General features: G+C 44.1%; 1 protein-coding gene across 2 annotated transcripts in view; it reads right to left on the minus strand.

The window, feature by feature from the left end:
• Nucleotides 1-5,658: 5,658 nt before the first annotated feature.
• The window catches only part of LOC144497277 (P-selectin-like), a 75,003-nt gene continuing 62,977 nt past the window's right edge, over nucleotides 5,659-17,684 (minus strand). The window contains exons 23-24 of one of the 2 annotated variants that reach the window (XM_078218298.1): nucleotides 17,006-17,022; nucleotides 5,659-8,932 (exon numbers count right to left, since the gene is read on the minus strand). In XM_078218298.1, coding sequence (XP_078074424.1) covers nucleotides 8,925-8,932; nucleotides 17,006-17,022 — 25 coding nt within the window. In that variant the 3' untranslated portion in view covers nucleotides 5,659-8,924. Of the gene's footprint in view, nucleotides 8,933-16,966; nucleotides 17,023-17,684 lie in introns of both variants that reach the window. The other variant, XM_078218297.1, reaches the window with a different exon arrangement.

Here is a 17,684-nt window from a genome sequence, read left to right on the forward strand (position 1 = left end):
TTGATGTAGACAGGGGCATGCCCTCCACTATGCTACCTGAAGTCGATGACTATTTCTATCATTTTGTTGACATTGAAGGAGAGATTATTGTCATCGTACCAGTTCACCAGATTCTCTATCTCATTCCTGTACTCTGTCTTGTCATTGTTTGAGATCTGACCCACTATGGTGGTGTCATCAGCAAACTTGAAAATCGAATTGGAGGGGAATTTGGTCACACAGTCATAGGTGTGTAAGGAGTATAGTCGGGGGCTGAGAACACAGCCTTGTGGGCACCAGTGTTGAGGATGATCGTGGAGGAGGTGTTGTTGCCTATCCTTACTGCTTGCAGTCTATGAGTTAGGAAGTTCAGGATTCAGTTGCAGAGGGAGGAGCTGAGCCCCAGGACACAGAGTTTGGAGATGAGTTTCATAGGAATAATGATGGTGAAAGCTGAGCTGTAGTCAATAAATAGGAGTTTGACATAGGTGTCTTTGTTATCCAGGTGTTCCAGGGTTGAGTGCAGGGCCAGGGAGATGGCATCTGCTGTGGGCCTGTTGCGGTGGTAGGGGAACTGTAGTGGAGTTAGGCAATCCGGGAGGCTGGAATCGATTCGTGCCATGACTAACCTTTCGGAACACTTCATAATGATGGATGTCAGAGCCACTGGACGATAGTCATTAAGACACACTGCTTGGCTTTTCTTTGGTACCGGGATGATGGTCATCTTCTTGAAGCAGATCGGGACCTCAGATTGTTGTAAAGAGAGGTTGAAGATGTCTGTGAATACCCCCGCCAACTGATCCGCGCAGGATCTGAGTGCTCGTCCAGTTACCCCATCCGGGCGAGTCGCTTTCCGTGGGACGACCTTCGAGAAGGCTGCTCTGACATCTGCAATGGTGACCTCAGATACAGGTTCATCCGAGGCTTCCGGGGTGGAGGGCATGCTCTCGCTGACCTCTTGCTCAAAACGGGCATAGAATGCATTGGACTCATCAGGGAGGGATGCGCTGGTGCTGGTGATTTTACATGCCTTCATCTTGTAGCCTGTTATGTCTTGCAGACCTTGCCATAGTCAGCAGGGGTCCGTGTGGCTAGCCTGGGATTCGAGCTTGGTCCGGTACTGTCTTTTTGGCATCTTTGATGGATCTCCATAGGTCATATCTTGCTTTCTTGTATAGGTCAGGGTTGCCTGACTTGAACACCTCAGACCTAGACTTCAGCAAGCAGTGGATATCCCTGTTCTTCCATGGTTTCCGACTGGGAAACACAGAGATTTGCTTCACAAGTGGACATGCTGGTTAGGTGCATTGGCCATGCTAAATTCTCCTTCAGTGTACCCAAACAGGTGCCGGAGTGCGGCAACTAGGGAATTTTCACAGTAACTTCATTGCAGTGTTAATGTAAGCCTACTTGTGACACTAATAAAAAAAGAAATAGAAGGAGAAAGAAAAAATGAGAGAGTGAGTGAACTTACAGAACTGGATAGAGTGGACGTGGGGAAGATGTTTTCATTAGTCGGCAAGTTTAGGTCGAATCCGAGGACACAGCCTCAGAATAAAAGGACGGCCCTTTAGAACCGAGATGAAGAGGAACTTCTTCAGCCAGCGGGTGGTGAATTTCTGCTTTGGTACAGTCTTTGTACAGTCATTGGGACAGTGTCTGCTTTGTGACACTCTCTTTGCCACAAAAGACTGGAGGCCAGGTCATTGAGCATATTTAAGACAGATAGATGGGTCCTTGATTGGTGAGGGGAATCAAGGTTACGGGGGAAAGGCGGGAGGATGGGATTGAGAACCTTATCAGCCATGATTGAATGGCAGAGCAGACTCAATTGGCCAGGTGGCCTAGTTCTCCTCCCATGATCTTACGGTCTTATGATAATCTTCCAGAGGAACAGAAGATGACCTGAGGATCCTTATAGTGTGTGAAGGTCCTTCAACAGGTTTTCCTTTTTGTGAAACTCAGTTGCTTCGTCTTGAGCTTTCTTGTAATTGTTTTCTGCTGTTCATCTATTCTGCTGTTCAGAAAAGTCTTAATTTCTTCATGTTAGAAGGAATATGAAGAATTAGAAGACTTCTTTTGCATTTGATCTTGAAGGATGACTACCTGCTCTTTCAGCTGTCCATTATCTTGTTGACCTCTTGCCAACCCACATTGTGCATCAGTGCAGTGCTTTGTTATTACTGGTAGTTCCAAGACAGCCTTTTCTGAAGTAGTATTCAATATTCTTTATAATTCCTCATGATTTTTCTGGGCCATGTTTTGACTCTTCAAAGAGTCTTTCAGGTCAGTGACTGCTTTGAGCAACCTTTCTACCTGCTATTGTGCCTAGTTGTACTTCTGGTTGAGGGGTTCTTTTAACTCAGCTTTGATGCGATCATTTTCCTGTTTAATAAATAGATTAATTTTCTTTTTGCACGCTTTGTTGCTTTTTGGGTTACATTAGATAACTTTCCCGCACAGACATCTGCTCGTTCCACACTGCCACCTGCTGTTGCAGTCTGTCTGGGTAATATGTTGGCATTTTTAAAAAGTTCTATTTTTAAACCTTTCAGCTGCTTCTCAGCCTTTTCATTCTGCTGTACTAAGCTTTTCGGTTCATGCGCTTCATTGCACTGACATTCTTTGTGACCATCTTGTATTTTGTTTGAATATTGTCTCCCTTGTCCTGGAATCTCTTTGCCCGTTTGGTACTTTATTGGGGACATTCCATACCTTTTTATTTAACCCTGTGCTCTCCATAACTTGGAGTTTAAAATACTTGTCAACGGCTTTTAAAGTCTCACCAAATGTGGTTGAGGATTTATCTGTCTTACGATTACATTGTTGGCCAATTCCCCAAGGATCTATTAACTTGCATTTCCTCTGATTTTCTACTTATTCCTGCAATCTAAATATTTTTTTCATGCTGCCCAATTTTGTGTCTGGTTTGGCTCTTGCATGAGCTCAAATTGATCTGGCAGTTTTAATTTACCATCCGTGGCTGCTTTTAAGAACAGTGCAGTACAACTTCTTTTGTTTTTTTCAAAATGGCAGTGCAGCAACCATTCTTCCCTTGATTGTCAGGCTTTGACAGGTTCCCGCTGCAATCACAGACCCAATTCTCTAATTAATCAATTCTGCAGGAAATCTTCAAAACAAGCCAATTTGCCCAGCCTGAATGGTACCTTGATTATTTTTAAAAGGTATATTCAGCCTTTTTCTGAAATTTGCTCTCTGTGATCTGGCTACGTCCTTTCATTCTGTGTTCGATCAGGTTTGGCTTCCTAATTGCTTACTGCACTTGCATATTAACCTTCAGTGAATTATGAACAAACCCTAACCCAGGACTCTTTGAACAACAATACGCCTCAATCTCTCATCATTTCCTATCAAAGTGGATAACTTTACATTTTTCCACATTATATTCCATCTGCCATGCTCCTGCCCATTCACTTAGCCTGTCTAAATGTCCTTGAAGCTTTTTTGTATCCTCCTCACAAATCACTGAGTTTTGTGTCATCAGCAAACTTGGAAATATTTCATTTGGTTGCTGCATGCACATTATTGATATGGATTGTGAAAAGCTGGGGCCCAAGCACTGATTCAGTTATCACATCCTTTAGAACAGCATCTAGCATTTTTGCTGTTACTAATGACAGGTTAGCATGTCTACGGTTCCCTGTTTTCTGTCTCCCCCTTTCTGAAATAATGAGGTTACATTGCCATCTTCCAATCTGCAGGAATCAGAATCTATAGAATTTTGGAAGATGACCACCAACGCATCAATTATCTCTACAGCTACCTTTTTCAACGCTTGGGGATGTAGATCATCAGGTCCATGGAATTTATCAACTTTCGATTCCATTAGTTTCTCCAGAAGTACTTTATTATTAATACTAATTTCTTTCAGTCCCTCATCCTCACTCGCCCTTGGTTCTCAAATATTTCTGGGAGGTTTCTTGCATCTTCCTCCATGAAGACAGACACAAATGCCGGAAGTTTACTGCCTCTCCCGCCCGAGGCTCGTAATATCCCGCCCGAGGAATACCGTTCTGCGAGCCTCGCCTGCTCCTATTCCAAGGCGGGGGTGGCGGTAAAATTCCGGCCAAAGTATTTGTTTAGTTTCTTTGCTATTTCAATATTTCTGTTATAAATCCTGCCTGCAATGGGCCCAAATTAGTCTTTGCTAATCTTTCCCTTCTTATATTTCTATAGAAGCTTTTATGTTTCTAACTAGTTTATTTTCATATTCTATTTTCTCCTTCTTTATCCATTTCTTCATTCTCCCATGCTGAATTCTAAAATGCTCCCAAACTTCTGGCCAACTATTATTTTTGGCAACTTTATAAACCTCTTCCTTTAGTATAATACAATCTTTAACTTCTCTTGTTAGCCATGGTTGGATGACATTTCCTGTTGAATTTTTGTGCCTCAAAGGAATGTATATTTGTTGTAACTCATGTATTAATTCTTTAAATGCCAGCTATTGCCTGTCTACATTAATATCTTTGAATGCAGTTACTCAATCTACAACAGCCAACTTGCTGCTCATACCTTCATAGTTTTCCTTGTTTAGATTTAAAACACATGTTTGGGTTGAACTACGTCACTTTCAAACCTAATGTAAGACTCTTTCAGATTATGATCACACTTCCCTTAAGGTTCCTTTACATCAAGATTATTAATTAGCCATTTTTCAATTTGCAAAACCAGTCCTAACATAACCCTCTCTCAAGTTGGTTCCTCATCATACTGCTGCTGGAAGAACATCTTGGATGCATTCCAGGAATTCATCATCCACAGCATTAATGCTAATTATGTTTACCCAGTCAATAGGTTGAATTTTCTAATTTTTTGGCTACGTTTCAACTTGGGTAGGAAAAGCCGGGTGCATCAGCTGCAATACCGGCTTTTCCCGCTATATTTTTTGACACTTTATGGTGGGACCCAACCCTTGCTTTCTTTTTAACTCAGTAAGAAGTTTAACAACACCAGGTTAAAGTCCAACAGGTTTATTTGGTAGCAAAAGCCACACAAGCTTTCGAGGCTCTGAGCCCCTTCTTCAGGTGAGTGGGAATTCTGTTCACAAACAGAACTTATAAAGACACAGACTCAATTTACATGAATAATGGTTGGAATGCGAATACTTACAACTAATCCAGTCTTTAAGAAACAAAACAATGGGAGTGGAGAGAGCATCAAGACAGGCTAAAAAGATGTGTATTGTCTCCAGACAAGACAGCCAGTGAAACTCTGCAGGTCCACGCAACTGTGGGAGTTACAAATAGTGTGACATAAACCCAATATCCCGGTTGAGGCCGTCCTTGTGTGTGCGGAACTTGGCTATCAGTTTCTGCTCAGCGACTCTGCGCTGTCGTGTGTCGCGAAGGCCGCTTTTAACTATCAGAGCCTGCCCCACCAGCAACTCAGGCTCCTGAAAGAGCTGCTTTTTTAACAGGCGTCCCGACGTTAAATAAATAAATAAAAATAGAAGAAACAAACATCCCACAGACACGGCACTTCCCCTCCCCGGGAACCCCCCAACAACTCCCTCATGCAATTCCCACAGCTCTGCCCCTCTGGCAGGGATTAGTGCAAATACAGTGCACTTCCCACACGCTGCACTTGTTAGGATCTTAAAGAGGAAAATACTGTCTTCTTTCTGCCCGTGGAGCAAGAGAATTGAAGACTGTCTACTCCACAAATAGGTTATCATTTATTTAAAAAGCAGCTGTACAAAGCAAAGAACAGTAAAGTTTTGAATCATACAGGTATGACACTAAGTAACTATGTATAATCATTTTAATGGGAAAAATCACAATACTTTATATTTTCATTGAAAACTCAATCACCATAAGTACATGTGCTGACATAAATACCTCCACATTACAAAAGTCAAAACTACCTTGTTATTTAACCACCTAAAGAAAAGGTATCGATTTTCTTGCTGATGTAAAGCACAATGTTTCTTGATAAATGCACAGCAGGAACAGTACCCTCACTGCGTTAAGGACTGGGATCATAGTTTCGATATTTGCACTCATAGCATGACTGTCATAGAAATTCACCTAAAATTGAGCATCACTCCCTATACACATTTACCCACCTCCATATACAAAACTGACAATATATATTATAAATTTAAAAATTACCAACAAAGGAATTCAGGCTGCAGGCTATTCCTGAGCTTAAGAGAATAGAACTTCTGAACCGCCAATTAGATTCTCACCCGTAACCCACTCCATGATGCCTATTATTTACCATATTCTGAACAATGGGATGGAATTAGAACATTTTAGAAACAGGAAAGGCCGAAATGCCAAATAAGCTCACCATTTCTAAAAGTACCTCAGCCATGTCTACCCTCACTCCCATCTCAGTACATCTCTCCATATTTTTTATCCAATTGCTTTAATTTCCTTGCAGTGACATCTCCATATAAACTATCACAAGATCCTCATTAGATCAGTGGTTTATTATCAGTCCCTGCTGTTTTTCTCTGACATAGAATCTAATGATAAACTCTTGCTCTACAGCCATCTGACCTGTCTGCCACACTATCCAGAGGTATGATGACCCACACCTGTTACAACGGTGATGCTTTATATTTTGTTCATGAGCTCTGAACCGTTCCATAACACCAGAGCTGATTATGGGCATTAGAAACTAATGGGAGGACGTCTGGGCCCCAATCTATTGTGTACATTGCAAATACTCGAAACAGTTTGTTTGGCTAAACCAGAATTGAAATGATTGCCCACTCCGACATCACGATTGTGACTGAATATCTGGGATGGATTAACGTTCTACACTTCAGCAACAGTAGAAAAGAAAGACTTGTATTTATATAGTGCCGTTCAAGAGCTCAGGACATCCCAAAGCATTTTACAGCCAGTGAGGTACTTTTTTGATGTGTAACCACTCCTGTCATGTGGGAAAAGCTGCATTTTGCTTCGGACATATGGATTATTCACCAGTACAGTGATATCACTGAACACTTGGTTGTTGACATGATGAAGGGCTTTGGTTGTAACTGAGCATGTAGCTGAAGCATTATTTGAATCCTGCCTAGCATTTAAGTAACTGCCTTGCATACATCAATTGTTTTGATAAGCTGTAATGATACAATTTTTTAAAAAAATCTACTATCCAACAAAATAAGTTTTGTGCTGTGGATGTTTGCTTACTGTGATAAATAAGTGAAAGTTGTTGATAGAATAAGTCATGAAAATGGAAAGTAGTCATCTGGCAGGAGAGAACCCGAGTATTGTTGAAAGAAGACATTTTGTTCAAGTTTTTTGTTTTGCACTCATCAGGACATTCACAATTGGTTAACAAGTGGATTCTGATTCCTCGAGGCATTGCCATGGAGAACACAAGTTAATGGCAACTGACAGTTACGCTAAAAACCAATTTAAGATTGTCAGTCAGCCTTGCAGTGTGGCATATTTGCATGTACTGGAAGTTAAATATATGAATACACAGGGCTCTGCTTGTTGCAGACAGAAAGAACAGTTACACACATTGTGCCTGTTTCAGCTAAACAAAATAAGTTATAGCCATTCACTGGTTCATTCCTCAGGGCAATACTTTGACCAGAGTCAAGTTGCCTGGTTTAAATATTTAAACAACAGTTGGCAGTAAACTGTCAGTTACCATTAACTGGTGCATTCTCCATGGCAATGCCTCAACCAATCTGCACCCTCTTCCCATACAGGGGAGTAGTTGTTTCCCTTGATATTGGTACTCGTGATTGTCCTGATGAGTGCAGAATGAAAAATTTTGACAAAATGTCTTTTTTCAGAAAATGGGAAGGATGTTCGTATATCTGTTTTTGTTATTTGGAATGAAATGGCTCCTTAAACACACTTTAATTGATCAACAGAATAACATGATGATCTGCTGTGTATATGGGAAATATATTGGTGAACATTCTGTTAGGGAAGCCTGAAACCATTGATTCTGTTACACTGGTTTAACGTCTCAAACTTTGACACAAGATTTAAAACAGAGAGAAGAATCTCTGCAGTGAAGTGATTCCCTGAGTACCTTAACCAGATCATCTGGTCAGTTTTTCAAACATACAGAAAATCAGTAACAAATTACATTTTTAAATGCTCTTTGCTTAAGAGAGACATCTCAGACCACTTTACAGAGTTGTAGATATTAAATGAACTATGTGCAGGAGGAATAAAGGCCTTCAAAGCCATGATCAAAGAGAAGCATTAATAGCTCCTTCTTGATGGCCGGGAGAGGCGACAGTAGAGATGCTGAAGGACAGAGTTCCAGGGGATAGGGACATAGTGGTTGAAGAAGCAAACAGTTATTCAAGTGAAGGGAGTGGGCAAAGAGACATAAGTGAGTGAGAGGGACATATCATTGGAGAAAATAACTGGAAGTAAAGAGGGCCACAATCACTGAGGAGAAATTCAATGAAGTTGACTCTCGGGGACACAAAGCAAGAGAGGATCTTGGCAAAGATAGGAGTAATGAGAAAGTGGGCTATTGTGAGCAAATCATTATGGTTGAATTGAAGCCAACAGAGAACAAATGTAAGTTTGTTCGGGAATGATTGGTGGTGCAGATTAAGGTTTCAGCACGGATGATGGGGAGACAGACAGGCAGGGTCTCAAAAGTGAAAGAAAAAGGAGCCAGGTGCAGGGGAGAAAGCAGAGCTCAGGGTTCAGCAGAATGGTCAAATATTTGGCCTTAACATTAAGTTAGACAGATTGATGGAAAAGAGGCTGGTGCTCCATGGGTGTTTGAGAGAGCTGAAGAACATTGAAGATGAAGTTGCCTCATTCAGGCCTCAGTGTTGGAGAGAGTGGCAATACCCTTGGAGAAAATGAAGGGGGCAGAGAACGCTTGTGAAATACATGCTCGACATGGAACACCACCATTCATTTGCCAGTTGTCCCATTTCCTTTGTTCATTCGTATAGATGGCACTTGTCCTATTCATCAAGATCCTGTTAAGAGAAAATGATTTACCACAATTATACTTGGGTTTCAAACCTAAAGAACTTGTATTTCGATGAATTATCCTATAATATGTCATTCCCATTGGGGATTCACCCTGTCTGCCCCACAGCAAGGTAACACCTCGAAGTCAGGACATTCATATTCCATTGCTCTCGAAACAATCTGAAAAGCATTTTTTATGTACAAGACAATACTATATACCATAGATATGCAATGTAGCTGAGCTGACCAGCACCGTGTAGTGGATGAACAAATGATGACATCTCTCCACTCAACACTTGTACTTTAATTGAGGGATACGTTATCAACTCTCCCTAAGATAATTTTTCAACCTGTTGGATTCAGAAGGGCAGAATATTTGTCACGAATCCTACACATCTTCACCAGGACATTATCAGTGAATCAGATCACTGATTTGTAACAGATGGTCTGAGATACCAGTCATGATTTTTTGAAGTTAATCTGTTTAGCCCTTTGATATATTGTAGATAATTCCAGGGCTGGAAAGGATGTCCATCTTGTTTTTCTGCTGGAACTGTTCTACAAACAAGTGAAAGAGAATTTAAACGATGAATATCGTTTAAATTCGGCACGGTAGCACAGTGGTTAGCACTGCTGCTTCACAGCTCCAGGGACCAAGGTTCGATTCCCTGCTTGGGTCACTGTCTGTGTGGAGTTTGCACATTCTCCTCGTGTCTGCATGGGTTTCCTCCGGGTGCTCCGGTTTCCTCCCACAGTCCAAAGATGTGCAGGTTAGGTTGATTGGCCATGCTCAAAATTGCCCTTAGTGTCCTGAGATGCGTAGGTTAGAGGGATTAGTGGGTAAATATGTAGGGATATGGGGGTAGGGCCTGGGTGGGATTGTGGTCGGTGCAGACTTGATGGGCCGAATGGCCTCTTTCTGTGCTGTAGGGTTTCTATGTTTCTATGATGATGCATTCACTTAAAGAGGTGTGGATGTCTTTACACTGAAAGTGCTGTGCTCAACTTTGCCATACAGTTGGAACATTGCAATTAGCCCTGGGTTACAGAGGAGAGAAATCAGAAGGATTCATATTCCCGGACACTATCCAAGGACCCTGCTTAAGAGAGACTTCAGTGGAGTGGTTGTGAATGTAGACAATGAGAGCTGGCAAGGTTTTCAACTATTAAGAGTCTGTGCATGTTGTCACTAGCTCTCTATATTAACTATTTACACATGCACATTTTACTGAGTTTCAGATCTGACTGTCATTAAATAAACAATTGCTGAATGCCCCTAACCTACTGGGTAATTTTTTAAAAATTCATTTTTGGGATGTGGGAGCCCAGAACTTATTGCCCATCTCCATGTGCCCTTGAGAAAGTGGTGGTGAGCTGCCTTCTTGAACTGTTGCAGCCCCTGAGGTGGAGGTACACCCACAGTGCTATTAGGGAAGGAATTCCAGGATTTTGACCCAGCCACAGTGAAGGAATGGCAATATATTTCCAAGTCAGAATGATGAGTGACTTGGAGGAGCACCTTCAGGTGGTGGTGTTCTCAAGTATCTGCTGCTCTTGTCCTTCTAGATGGTAGTAGTCGTGGGTTTGGAAGGTGCTGCCTAAGGAATCTTGGTGAGTTCCTGCAGTGCATGTTGTAGATGGTACATATGGCTGACACTGTTCATTGGTGGTGGAGGGATAAATTGTTTGCGGAAAGGGTAGCAGTCAAGTGAGCTGCTTTGTCTTGGATAGTGTCAAGCTTCTTGAATGTTGTTGGAGCTGCACTCATCCAGGCAAGTGGATTACACTCATAAACTGTGCCTTGTAGATGGTGGACAGGCTTTGGGGAGTGAGAAGGTGAGTTATTCACCACAGAATTCCTAGCCTTTGACTGGTTCTGATAGCCACAGTATTTATATGGCTAGTCCCATTCAGTTTCTGGTCAATGGTAACTCTCAGGATGTTGACAGTGGGGGAATGAGTGATGGTAATGCCATTGATTGTCAAGGGATAATGGTTAGATCCTGTCTTGTTGAGATAGTTATTGTCTGACACTTGTACTCATGAGACGCTCACACATCAATAAACCTATACAGTTTGCAATAGTTATACAAGGTATCTAAAGGTCCCTTTGAAATTTATATTCAAGTCCTCCAGCTCCCACATAAATTATTTGGTTTCCTTTTAATCATCTGGGTTTAAAAGATCACCGGGGTAATTCTCCTGGCTTGCTACACTGCTAAAGCAGGGCCGGGAGACTCGAGCGGAGGCCGTTTCGTGGGCTCCCCACTGGGCGCCATGGCCTCCGCGAGTCTCTGGCCGCTGGATTGCCGGCGTCAGAAATCGGCGCGGAGCTGTATAAATTATTCAAATCACAATTTGCATATAATTAGCGCTAGCATCTCCCCCCACCAAGAGTGTTTCACTCCGGTGGGGTTTACAATAGCTCCCCATTTGTGGGGAGCTGGTGGCCTGACCCCACTTGAGTGTAGGGGACATTGAGACCCCTCCCCTGGGGGTGAGGGGTGCTCCTGGGCATTGCCAGCTTTGCAGTGCCAGCTTGGCCCCCAGCACTGCCCAAGAAGCAAAGTGGCAATGCTCTGGGGGCACCTTGGTACTGCCCACCAGGTATTGGGCAGTGCCAAGAGGGCAGTGCCTAATGGGACGGGACCTTGGGGGGGGGTGTGGGGAAGAGAGAACAGGTGGGGGGAGGGTCCCGCTACCACTCTGCCGTCAGGCTTGGTGATGGAGGGAGGCCAGCGATTGGGGCTGGCTGGCGGGGGTCGAGGCTGGCCTGGACACATCCAGAAGGCCAGCGATTGGGCCGTGGCGGGATGGGGGGGGGGGGGGGCAGTTATGTAGGGTCGTGGGGCTGGCCAGCGATCGGGAGGCCGGCAGTTCCAGGCTCGGTGCATGCAGAATGGCCTGCTCAGTGCTATGCCGCCGGCCTCTCCAGCGGGAGTAGGCCCCACCGCCTGGTTTTTCACAAGATTCATACTAGTGCACTCAGTGTAGGAGATTCATTTTGAAAATCCCACTGAAAAAACCAACAGGATTTACTTCAAATTTAAGCAAATTTGATGCTTAGAATTGTTTTGGGAGAATCCCACCCCAGGCCTTTGTACTAATAATCCAGAGGTCCAGTATAAAGCTCTGAGAACATGGGTTCAAATCTCACCACAGCAGCTGGTGGAACTTAAATTCAATTAATAAATCTGGAATATAAAGCTAGTCTCAGTAATGGTGACCCTGAACCTATCATTGATTGTAAAAACCCATTTGGTTCAGTAATGTCCTTTAGGGAAGGAAATCTGTCCATACCTGGTCTGGCCTACATGTGACTCCAGATCCACAGCAATGTGGTTGGCTCTTAACTGCTTTCTGAAATGTCTGAGCAAGACATTCAGATCATGGGTAATTAGGGAAGGGCAACAAATATTGGCCTTGCCAATGACTCCCACATCTTGTTAAAGAATAAAGAAAAAAAACTAATACATCTTAATCCTGACAATAGATTATTAGAATCAGAATGATAAGAAAGAATTGCCAATGTGTGTGTCAGCTGTGGCTCGGTTGGTAACACTCTCACCTCTGAAGCACTCTCACCTCTGAAGATTGTGGGTTAAAGCCCCACACTAGAACCTGAGTCCAAAATTCAAGGCTGATACCCCAGCACAGCACCAAGGGAATGCTACACTGTTGGAGTTGCCATCATTTGGATGAGACATCAAAATAAGGCCCTATCTTTCCTTTTAGGTGGTTATAAAAGATCCCATGGCACCATTTTGAACAACAACAAGGGAGTTACCACTAGGATGTGACCAATATTTACCCTTCAATCAATATCACAAAAACAGATTGCCTTATCATTATCGCATTGCTATTTGTGGGAACTAGCTGTGCACAAATTGGCTTGTGCATTTCCTACATTACCAGAGTGACCACACTTGGAAAGCACTTCATTGGCAATAAAGCACTTTGAAACACCTTGTGAAAGGTGGTTGTGAAAGGTTTCCAGAGAGCCAAGGCAGGGCAATTCATTCCAATATATTAGTATCAATTTGCCTTATCATTGCCTTAAGGTGCTCAATCCATACTGGCAAGAAATAAGGGGTGGCGAGGTGATGTAGAATTTGATCTGTGCAGTTTAGTGTAGCTGTCATGATTTTTGACCTGTCTGTGCCCATTAATGCCAAGGTAAGCAGCACCTACATTTGGTGTAGTTACCTCACTTACCTGATTGCGCCAAGCCAATTCCATGCTGCTGTCTGCTTCAGCGTTCATCAGGGACCTGAGCAGTAGGTTACAAGCAGCATAGTCACCCTTCTGTTCCTAAAGGTAATCTGTCCCTCTTAAATTACCACTAAACTGCACTGAATTACCAACCTGCTGCTGAAAGCTACAGCTGCAAGTGGAATACAAGGGCAGTGAGTGGGCTCCAGAGTCAAGAATGTGGTGCTGGAGGCCTAAACGATGGAGGCAGACAGACAGAGATACCTCTCATATACAGTGGCCCTCAAGGACCACTCGGAGATATGGGAGAAGGCGAGCAGAGGGGTCAATTTCTGACATCTGGAAGAGGAGCTGGGAGCAGTGCCATGAGAAGTTTAATGACCTCATACTGGCAGTCAAGGTCAACGAATGCATCTTTACATGACATCTGTTACTCGCCATACCATCAGCCTCTCATTGCCCAATGCGCCACAATTCCATCACTTGTCCATCAGCACACAAACCTAATGTCCAGATATTCCACCTCACCTTCACACACGGCATGGGTGGCACAGTGGTTAGCACTGCTGCCTCACAGCGCCAGGGACCCGGGTTCGATTCCCGGCTTGGGTCACTGTCTGTGGAGCTCGCAGGTTCTCCCCATGTCTGCGTGGGTTTTCTCCGGGTGTTCCAGTTTCCTCCCACAGTCTGAAAGAAGTACTGGTTAGGTACATTGACCTGAACAGGCACCGTAGTGTGGCGACTAGGGGAATTCCACAGTAACTTCATTGCAGTGTTAATGTAAGCCTTACTTGTGAGTAATAAATAAACTTTACACTTCTCTAATAATAAATTACCCACAGCTCCTGCTGTTTATATATTATTTAGCTGTGATAGGCATATCACCCAGACACAGTGCGACACATTCCACTGACATTCATCCCTCTCTATTGCGGGACAAAGTAGAGGGCAGAGAGCAGAGACAAGGATGCCTCTGAGCTCTGTGGATGTGATCCATGACAACTTGTGGCCATCATCATGGAGAACATTAGGGTGATGGTATCTTCCTGCCTTATTTCCATTTCAACTCCCAGCTCACCCTCATCCCCCCGCCAGACATGAACAAGCTGCTGATGGTGTGACCATGGACTTCTTGCTTTCCAATTCACTCTCCTCTCTTTACCCCACCTTCCCACACCAAAGACCTGCTGCCTACTCAACCACAGCTGCCCCAGGAGGAAGAGAGGGGGTACACCATATCACTGCTGAAAGACATCCTAATCTTTGATCTGACATTCCCAGTACCAGCCCAGATTGGAACTGAGCATACCTTAAAGACCAGTATGGAATTGGGATCTGCACGTAGTGAGTGGGTTTCATTCACACCAAAGTAAAAGGATGGTTCTTGTGCCAGTTTACTAGAAAACAAGAACGCAGATAGGTTTTGACCCTGAGGAGGACCTTGAAGTTGCTGCAAATAGGAGGGTGCTGATGAGCATGCACAGATGCTGGGTACATTGATCTGGTGTTGTTCACATTTGGAAGTTGGGTGTCACATCAGCCGGTGAGACTGACAAAACAGCACCAGGTCAGATGCTTACGTTACACCAAGTGGCTGGAGGTGCAGTGCACTGCATTAGAAGGGGATATGGCTTCAATAATACCATCTGCAACAGCATTATGGATCATGCTCCAGGTCTCCTTCCCCTCTACACTGCTCCAAATTTCTCAGGCTTCACCTTAATAGAAATCTGCCATCCTCACCGAGTCTGGCCTCCCTGTGACTCCAGAGCCACTACAATGATTGGCTCTTAAGTGGCCTCTGAAATGGCCAGGCAAGCCATTCAGTTGAAGGGCAATTAGGAATTGGCAACAAATGCTGATCGTGCTCGTGATGCCCAAATCCTATGAAACAATAAAATTACACAACTGTTTCTGCTGAGGAGAGGCAGGAGCTGATATTCCTCTCTCTAAATGCAGGATGGGAATTCCTGGCACTCTCAACACAAAAAAGCTCTAAGTCCAACAATGAAAACAAAGGCACTCTTAAAAAGAAGCTGACAGCGGGACTTAGGCTGGGACATTCCTCAAAGCTGCGAGGGCCCTGGGGCGAGGTGAGCTCCAGGACATCAAAGTGAGAGTTCCTCAGGGTAATGTCCTAGTCTCAAACATCTTCAGCTGCTTCATCAATGACATTCCTTCCATAAGGTCAGAAGTGGAGATGTTTTCTGATGATTGCACAATATTTAGCATTATTCACGCCTCCTCAGATACTGAAGCAGTCCATGTCCAAATGCAACAAGACCTGGACAATATCCAAGCTTGGGCTGACAAGTGGCAAGGGACATTCACACCACCTAAATGCCAGGCAATGACCATCTCCAACAAGAATCTAACAATTGCCACTTGGTGTTCAATGGCATTGCCATCATTAAATCCCCCACTGTCAACATCTAGGGGGATTATCATTGACAAGACACTTAACTGGACTAGCCATATAAATACAGTGGCTACAAGAACAGGTCAGAGGCTAGGAATCCTATGACGAGTAACTCAGCTCCTGATTCCCTAAAGCATTCCATCTACAAGGCACAAGTCAGGAGTGTGATAGCATACTCATCAACAACATTCAAGAAGCTTGACACTATCTGGGACAAAGCAGGCTGTTCAATTAGCATCCCATCCACAAACATTCACTTTCTCCATCACCGATGCACAGTATAAGCAGTGTGTACCATCTACAAGATGCACTGCAGGAACTCAACAAGGCTCCTTCCAAACCCATATAAGCCACCATCTAGAAGGACAAGAGCAGCAGATACATCAGAACACCACCACCTGGAAGTTTTGCTCCCAATCATTCGCCATCCTGATTTGGAAATATATCGACATTTCTCCACTGTCACTGGGTCAAAATCCTGGAACTTACTCCCTAATAGGACTGTGGGTGTACCTACGGCACAGGCAATGCAGCGGTTTAAGGCAGCAGCTCACCATTACCTTAAGGGCAATTAGGGATGGGCAATGAAGGTTGGCTGAGTCAGTGGTACCCACATCACAAGAATGAATGAAAAATAGAAGCTGAATCATTGTTTATATTGATCAACAGGATTTTTGAGCTATGGAGTGTTCTGGCTGCTGCTGAAGTACAACAACCAGAAGGCCTCTTAAGCCTGCAGCAGGATTCCTGCTTCCACTTCTGGTTCTCAGTGCAAGTACTAGACAGCTGCCAACACCCATAGAACCGTACTGGAACACCACACCACGTGGAACCGTACTGGATCACCACACCACGTGGAACCATACTGGATCACCACACCACGTGGAACCATACTGGATCACCACACCACGTGGAACCGTACTGGATCACCACACCACGTGGAACCGTACTGGATCACCACACCACGTGGAACCGTACTGGAACACCACACCACGTGGAACCATACTGGATCACCACACCACGTGGAACCGTACTGGATCACCACACCACGTGGAACCGTACTGGATCACCACACCACGTGGAACCGTACTGGAACACCACACCACGTGGAACCGTACTGGATCACCACACCACGTGGAACCATACTGGAACACCACACCACGTGGAACCGTACTGGAACACCACACCACGTGGAACCGTACTGGATCACCACACCACGTGGAACCATACTGGAACACCACACCACGTGGAACCGTACTGGAACAGCACACCACCGGAACACCACACAGCATCCTTTTGAAAACAAAAATTATACTCACCCTCCTTCAAAAATGTTGCTCTAAGATTGGTTACAAACTGTAGTTTCTAATCACACACTACAATATGTTGATAAGATTTGCAGTCTTACCTGCACCAGTATAGTCAAAGGTTGGATTCTCAAACGTACCTTCTGTGCCTTCAGTACTGGAAGAACAAATGTGACAGTTTAATTCCATAGTAATTGATTGTGCATGGTATTGCTCTTGGACATTGTGGTAAACCACTGTTAGCTTATTGCCGGTGTGTGTGACATGCCTGGACACGTCCCTGCCGGCCCTGCCTGGGACTCCTCCCCACCCTGGTCCAGGTATAAAGGTGACTGCTCCCCACCCCCTGCCTCAGTCTCTGGACCAGTTCATCGGCATGGGTTTGCTCCAAGTCTTTTGTTAATAAAAGCCTATTTGTTCTTGCATACAAACTAGTCTTTGCTTGATTGATGGTGCATCAGACATTTTAATGACAAAATCAGAATTGAGTTTCTCTCAGGATGCAACATTTCTGAACAAACTTGCACTCAGCTTGTGAACAGGTCCTCAGACCTTGACCAGTTCCACACCTTCACTTTAGAATTTGAGCATTTGCAGTGCAAATGGTTCATGTTTTCTTTATTAGGTGTATTCTGAGATGCGACACATAATTGGTGATATCTGGCATTTGACGGATAAAATGCAACAAAGCTGATGGCCCTGCCCATTATCTGGATGACTTCTGGAGGCCCTTGAAACCATGACACAAACGTGCGTGGCTCAGGAAGTTAATTGCCTGAGGTGTGGCTTCTATCCTCATGCCAGAGAATGTCCCACCCA

This window comes from Mustelus asterias, chromosome 8 (genome assembly GCF_964213995.1).
Source record: "Mustelus asterias chromosome 8, sMusAst1.hap1.1, whole genome shotgun sequence".
Classification (NCBI taxonomy): Eukaryota; Metazoa; Chordata; class Chondrichthyes; order Carcharhiniformes; family Triakidae; genus Mustelus; species Mustelus asterias.